The 1,734-nt window shown below is 54.0% G+C and overlaps 1 protein-coding gene across 1 annotated transcript in view; it reads left to right on the forward strand.

The window, feature by feature from the left end:
* The first annotated feature begins 1,263 nt into the window (after nucleotides 1-1,263).
* LRRC40 (leucine rich repeat containing 40) overlaps nucleotides 1,264-1,734 on the forward strand; it is an 18,699-nt gene continuing 18,228 nt past the window's right edge. Inside the window, exon 1 of the mRNA XM_010561536.1 lies at nucleotides 1,264-1,642. Within this exon, the coding sequence (XP_010559838.1) occupies nucleotides 1,264-1,642 (379 nt within the window). The remainder of the gene's footprint in view (nucleotides 1,643-1,734) is intronic.

The following is a 1,734-nucleotide window of genomic DNA, read 5'->3' on the forward strand; positions in this document are numbered from 1 at the left end:
AGGCTCCGCCTCCGCGCGCGGGAAGCGCCGCGCATGCGGAGAGCGGGGGAGGGGGGAGCAGCCGTTGGCTGTGGGCGGGAAAGGTGTGAGCCCGCCTCTCGCCTCAGGCGCTGAGGGGTCTGAGGGACGCGAAGGTTGGCGGGGAGGATTGAGCCTGAGCTGTCCTTCGTGCCGGTAGCACATCCAGGTGGTGGCTGGGGTTTCGGAGTACTTCTGGTCGGTCTTAAGAGGAGCGGATGGGTCTCAGAGGCCTCAACCTTGGCTGGGCTCAGCGTATTGCTAACAGTGCCCTGCCCGAGGTGTTCCAGATGGGCTTGGTAATGCTGCTTGGTCCTTCACAGCTGTAAGCGTAACACTGCTGCATTTTAAACAGGCTAGGTTAATTGGTACATGAGTTAATTGTATTTATGCAGAGATGAGCGGAGTGGGTGTTTTGTTGCCTGGGCTCACTGAGATTAATGTGCTTTGAGTGCTCTCTACGTTTTCTGCTCTGTTGCTCCTGGCATCAGATCATGAATAAAGCAATATTACTTCCAAAGTCCATGAAAGTGATTTTTAAGTAATGAATATGAATCATTCCAGGAAGTTCAGCCCTTCCCATCCCTTGTCATGGTTTCTGACCCTGTTATGAACCAGCTTCAGCTTGCCTAACTCCTGCCTTTCCAAATACATCTTCCTCTTACAAGAACAAATATAAACTGAACTTGAAGACTATATACAAAACTCTGGGATTTCTAGCACTTTGTTATTTCAATGCTCAGTTGAAACGCCTAGCATGTTCTTGCAGAGTGCTGCCCGGTGGCTCCCACAGAGAGAGGAGACACAAAAAGAGGGAATTAAACAGTGATAAAAAACTAATGAGGCCAAAATCCTTAGTCAAGAGCTAACGCCTTAAGTATGACGGTTTCTTGAATCACGTTCTTGCTTACCTAAAGTGGTAACTAATTAAAGTTCAGTGGAACTACTAGTCAAAGCTTTTTTTTCAAACAGGGTAGTGTTGGAAACACAAACCCAGTGTTTGAAAAGTGCTACAGCTACAAACTTGAGTTACTAAGGGTGAAAACACACCTTTTTTGTAATTTACTTCTCACCAGGAACTGCTGGTAGGGATGCGAGATCTGCACCACATGGTGTGCCCAGCTGCAGCTCATTTGTGGCCGAGTCTCCTTTCTAATAATTAGCAAGAATTGGATGCCCTCAGTTGTGTCATCAGCCACGGTTTCTAGTCTTGCTCTGCTCCTGGGCTGTGTGGGATTGCACCCGATGTTCAGGCTGCTCTTCAGGGAAGCGCTGCTGTTGAGGGGGACAGGACTTCTCCTTTGTCCTCCCGTTTGCCGGAGGGAGTTAGAGCTAAAACCACAAGCGGACCTGGACGATGAAAACTGTACGCAGTCCAGCTGCGAGCCGGGACCGCCGTGGAAACGTCCGTTTTCGTCTCGCACAAAGGTGACGCTCTGGCTCTTAGGGGCAGCCGAACCCCCCTGGGGGAGATGCCAACGGTCCCCTTTTGGGCCCGGGGTGAGCCCTCGCCGGGATGGAGTGAGGCTTGCCGGCCGCCCCCGCTCCCATTTCGGGCCACCATTTCGCCGTCGTGGCTCCCACGCCGCACCTCCGGGCGGGAAATGGCGGCCGGGGGAAGGCGGTAGCCCGCCGAGCGCTCCGCGGGCCGCCTGCCAGCGCCCGGAGCCCGCCTGAGGGGCCCCGCCAGGCTCCGCCTGCTCGGCGGGCGGCGGG

The sequence above is a fragment of the Haliaeetus leucocephalus genome, unplaced genomic scaffold (genome assembly GCF_000737465.1).
Source record: "Haliaeetus leucocephalus isolate CR32 unplaced genomic scaffold, Haliaeetus_leucocephalus-4.0 Scaffold147, whole genome shotgun sequence".
NCBI lineage: Eukaryota > Metazoa > Chordata > Aves > Accipitriformes > Accipitridae > Haliaeetus > Haliaeetus leucocephalus.